Source organism: Atta cephalotes, assembly GCF_000143395.1.
Source record: "Atta cephalotes unplaced genomic scaffold scaffold00019, whole genome shotgun sequence".
Taxonomy (NCBI): Eukaryota; Metazoa; Arthropoda; class Insecta; order Hymenoptera; family Formicidae; genus Atta; species Atta cephalotes.
In genome coordinates this window covers 2988614-2993292 of record NW_012130083.1, presented here as the reverse complement: position 1 = coordinate 2993292, position 4679 = coordinate 2988614, and the positions used below count along the sequence as shown (strand labels likewise).

At 29.3% G+C, this 4679-nt stretch overlaps 1 protein-coding gene across 1 annotated transcript; it reads right to left on the bottom strand.

The window, feature by feature from the left end:
• Positions 1-457: 457 nt before the first annotated feature.
• Positions 458-1951, bottom strand: LOC105619028 (40S ribosomal protein S17). The gene is made up of 3 exons (XM_012200556.1): positions 1925-1951; positions 1489-1640; positions 458-773 (listed from the first exon to the last, which is right to left on the bottom strand). The coding sequence occupies exons 1-3, from the start codon at positions 1925-1927 to the stop codon at positions 536-538; spliced, it is 393 nt and encodes a 130-aa protein (XP_012055946.1). The 5' UTR covers positions 1928-1951; the 3' UTR covers positions 458-535.
• Between the last annotated feature and the right edge of the window lie 2728 nt (positions 1952-4679).

The window sequence follows — 4679 nt, the reverse complement described above, 5'->3', positions numbered from 1 at the left end:
GGAGACTGTACGACGAATTATGCCTCACACAGCGATCGCGGTGGATGAGGACGGACATTTTCATCCGAACGTTCTTGGACTTGCAGCGTGAATCATTGGGCGATCATTGTATGCGTTTCTAGTTGTTCCTAGTGCGATTAAAATGGCCGACTAAGCGCACGCGCTCTGCTGCCTCTGTACTGCCTTTTTGTCTTTTTTTTTCTTCTCGATGCATTTACAAATCGTATCGTTTCTGATGTTTTCCAATACCTGGCGTATCACTGAGGACACATTCAATCAATAAAGATAATTTTTTTTAAATTAAATTTATAATATAAATTAAATTATATGTTTTGGATAAAATTTTTCAAGGACATGGAGCAGATGATTAAGGTTATTAATTAATCAATATTGGAACTTGTTAATGGTCAAGGTTTACAAAAAGCTAAATGCTTTGATACAATAAGTAGCACGCGTATTGTGAGTGTTAGTTTGCAATTTTATTTGAAAAATGCAGGACCAACCATTTTTCTTAATAATGTGAAGGGAACGATATTTAAGAACGTCTGCTAAATTGTGGTACAGGCTGTGTGAGTTGGAGTCCAGTGATGTTGTTGAACTCCAGCATCTTCAACATTTCCTTGGTCTCTGGATCGACCTCGATGATGTCGTGCTCCAAAGCAGAGACCTCAGGAACATAGTTGTCTCTGCGTTCCCTCTCTTCTTCTTGCAACTTGATGGAGATACCACGTACCTGACTGTGTCTAAGCCTCTTCATCAGGTGAGTGACAAATCTAATGATTGCAATAAAATCATTATAATCATATTGAAATTCATATGAGCAATGTAAAGATACAAATTAAATAAATAATGGTAATTAGCTCTAAGAATAAATCAATAAAATAAATTTCATTGTCCATAAGAGTTATTAGTTGAAATTACACATTCATATTGGGTTGTTCGGAAAGTTCGTGTTGATGTTGAAGGAAAATTGAAACGCAGAAAATTTTAATTCAATAAATGTATACTAAAATTTAAATTTTAGTCGGCACGAACTTTCCGGACAATCCAATATTATATAAAATTTGCAAGATAGATACAAATAAATCAAATATACGACAAATGTTTTGATTTTTGCTAAATATAAAGTCATGAAAGTATTCAATAGTATAAATATTACAATAAATTTTGTTGAAATTATAATAGTTATGAATGTTTTCCAGCAAGGATATAGTAAATCCATTATATTTTTCTGTTAATATAAACAAGGATGTCATCTTAAACAAGAATAGTCATTCATTGTTACATTGTCCTTGCTGTAACATATCTTATATTCTTGCAGCATGACTTCAATCATAATCAAACAATTTTGCTTTAATTTAGTGTAAAATAAATCTAAATATTATTAATTATTTTTAATCATTACAAATGTAATAAACATCCTTGGTTAGTTGATAAAATGAGTTTGAGAAATAGAGATTTCTTTAAATCAATATGCTACATATTTACCCAGCAATCTTATTGCGCAAGGATTTGCTAGGAATAATAGCGATTTCCTCGCATATCCTCTTATTCGTGTGAAAATCCAAAGTGAGACGTGGATAGTACTTCTCGATAATGAGTTTCGCGGCCTTTTTGACCGTCTTCGTTCGGACACGACTCTGCAAATCGTTTAGAAGCAAATATGAATCAACAATTCGACGCAGAACAATATATATATTTTATTATGAACAATTGTAGCTCCACTGCTAAACTTCAAACATAACCTAAATCTAAAGTGGCAAGAGTTCACGCATTATCACCACGGCTTCTGGCCGATTAATATTCGCACTGTAGGGTTAAATAAAGAATATATGAAACGAGCGGGCATGAATCACTGGCGATTCCTCGCGGATCGCTACAAATTTTCGCGGATTAAAATTAAAACACATCAAATTATACGAACCATGTTGACTTGGATACCGGAAAAGGGACGAAATGAAACGAGAAAGGAAAATAGGAGGATCGATAACGGTTTGCGCGATGTTGGCGACAAGCGGCGAAATTACGAACAAATTTGTACAAACGTTGTTGCTGGGATAAAAGTAAAATCTGCAAGTACGACTGATAATGAAGGAAATACAATTTTGTGGAAAATATTATCGTGTATGTCTACGAAATATTGAAATAATTATAAATTATAAAGCAAATAGTAAATTACAGATGTTGAAATATTTTTTTATTATTTATTAATATATATATATATATATATATATATATATATATTTATTTCATTTTAATATAAAAATATTTAATTTTTAAAAAATTCAGATTCTTAATATATATTAATTATTTTTGATATTAAAAACAAAAAACTTTATATTAAACGAATTATAGTTATATTAATATATATATATATATAGTTATATTAATTTAATAAATCGATCTGTTATGATATTTAAAAGAATAGTCTAAGTTTTGTTTCTATTTAAAAATAATTATCGCGATAATTGTCCATTACTTATTTTTAGAATGCCATTGTCGCATGAATATGATACCAAAATACATAAAATTAATTATTTTAATTATTTTAATGCCATATATATATATATATATATATATATATAAGTTTTTTATAGCTGCCAGAAAATTATGTTTTTATTAAATTTTAGTTTTGCAGCAATACTGAAAAATTGATTCCAATCAAGTTAATCGGAGTTGATGAGATCGGCTCTTATTATACGTATTGTGTTTCAAGACTCAAACCTTAAACTCGGACAGAGAAAGAATTTTAAATTACAGTTGAACAATTCAATCATATGACCAATCGATTGATGAATTCTTTTTTCATTGGTTATTTTGGACCGATTTCTAGCATAAACAAAATAATTTAATCCTATATTAAACGTAGGAATTTCAACTCAAACGAATGACTTCATCATCGCGACTTGAAGTCTGTTCGCGTTACTTGAAATCCCCAAAATTTTTGATGAAAATTTTAAAATGAGATAGATATATATTTAACAATATTATATGTGTGTTGAACAGAAAGCCAAGATGCTGAGTGCAAAAAGTGCAACACAAATAGATTTGTCTCAATTTGTTGTTTCAATATTTCGCGGATGGCAACACTGTTTTTACGAGATTTTGAATCGCGCATTCGCGCTCACACAGTTATGGAATTATACCGCGACGGAGAAATTGCTTCCGAGAATCCGTTTGGTTTTTCACAGTAGGATTGTCGCCGTTTAATACAGTCTCACGATCGCGAAAACATCGCAATTGTTTCGAATAGTGTCGGACGTTCGTCGTAATGTTAAACGTCGTATAATTGCGTATTGTTGTGTTCGTGTGTTTCGTCGCGATTTTGATAATTCGACTCTGCAAATATGGCTCCGATCGAAATTTTCGTGACTCCGTTATTTTCTAGCCGGATATCGACAGTGCGATTGAGATTTTCGCTAGGTATTTTATATTACAATTTTATTCCTTCTTTTATTTTACATATTTTACATTATCGTGTTATCAAATATATCTCACGATTATATCAATTATTACCCAGAGAAATGACAATGGAACACGATGTCGAATCGACGTCAATTTAATGATTTTGATGACATTGATTTGATGTCGATTTTATTGTTATTTTTCACTGAACAAATTAATATATTAAATTAAATTTCATATATATATTTGATGTACAGCTAACTTATTTTGATATATCGTTTATTTGTTATATAATGACATAAAATTTTGATAAAAGACTTTTCCGAAATTAAACTGAAGTATTTGAGACAACGACTATGGCAATCGACGCGGTTCATAATTAACGATACGTAATTAAATTAAATAATATAAAATTCCTAATTTTATATTATTGCGTAATTAAATTGAATAGTATAAAATTTGTAATTTTAATTTCAAAATTACAAATACAATTTTGAAATAACTGCATTATAAAGAATCAAAAGATTGTAGAGGAATAAAAGTATGTACTTTTAAAATGTATTTTTTCTGTTTTTTATGTTTCGGTTTTTTTGCAAGCAATTGAAAAAAAAACACATTTTTTTAGGTATATCGTTATAAAAATGCAAATATATACATATGTCACTATTATGATATTATCGACGAAGCGTTTGAATTTTATTCGTAGTTAAAGTTCGCTTTATCATCTGATGCGAATTGAGATTCCTTGATATTGCATTAAATAAAATTTTGTAAAAATAAATTCTGACTATATAGTTACATATTTATAAGTTACATATTTATAATTACAATTGAAAGCAAAACCATGAAGTTTTTATACTTTTCACATTATTTTTGAATAAAATTGAATAAAAAAATATTTTGTAATTATTTAGAAAATTTTTTAAATATTAATTTTTAATAAAAAATAGACAGATCTATTTTATATCAAGATATTTTTTAAGACAAAGTTAATCTGAGAAATACATTTACATTATAGTATCGATTTAACATACGATTTTCGACATCTGGTAGCATAAAATATAAATGGAACGTTCAAAAACTTGAGATAAACTTGACGGATAAAATATCAAACGTTCGATTATTTTTCATTCGATTCGTTATTTCAACTTCATCTCTGAAAGATGTCGCGAACGGAAAAAACATGTATGTATTTCGAAATGCACGATTCGGCGTGCGAAATATCGTCTTGAAAATACCGTATTTTGTATCCTGTCTCGCATTTGTTCAATCAC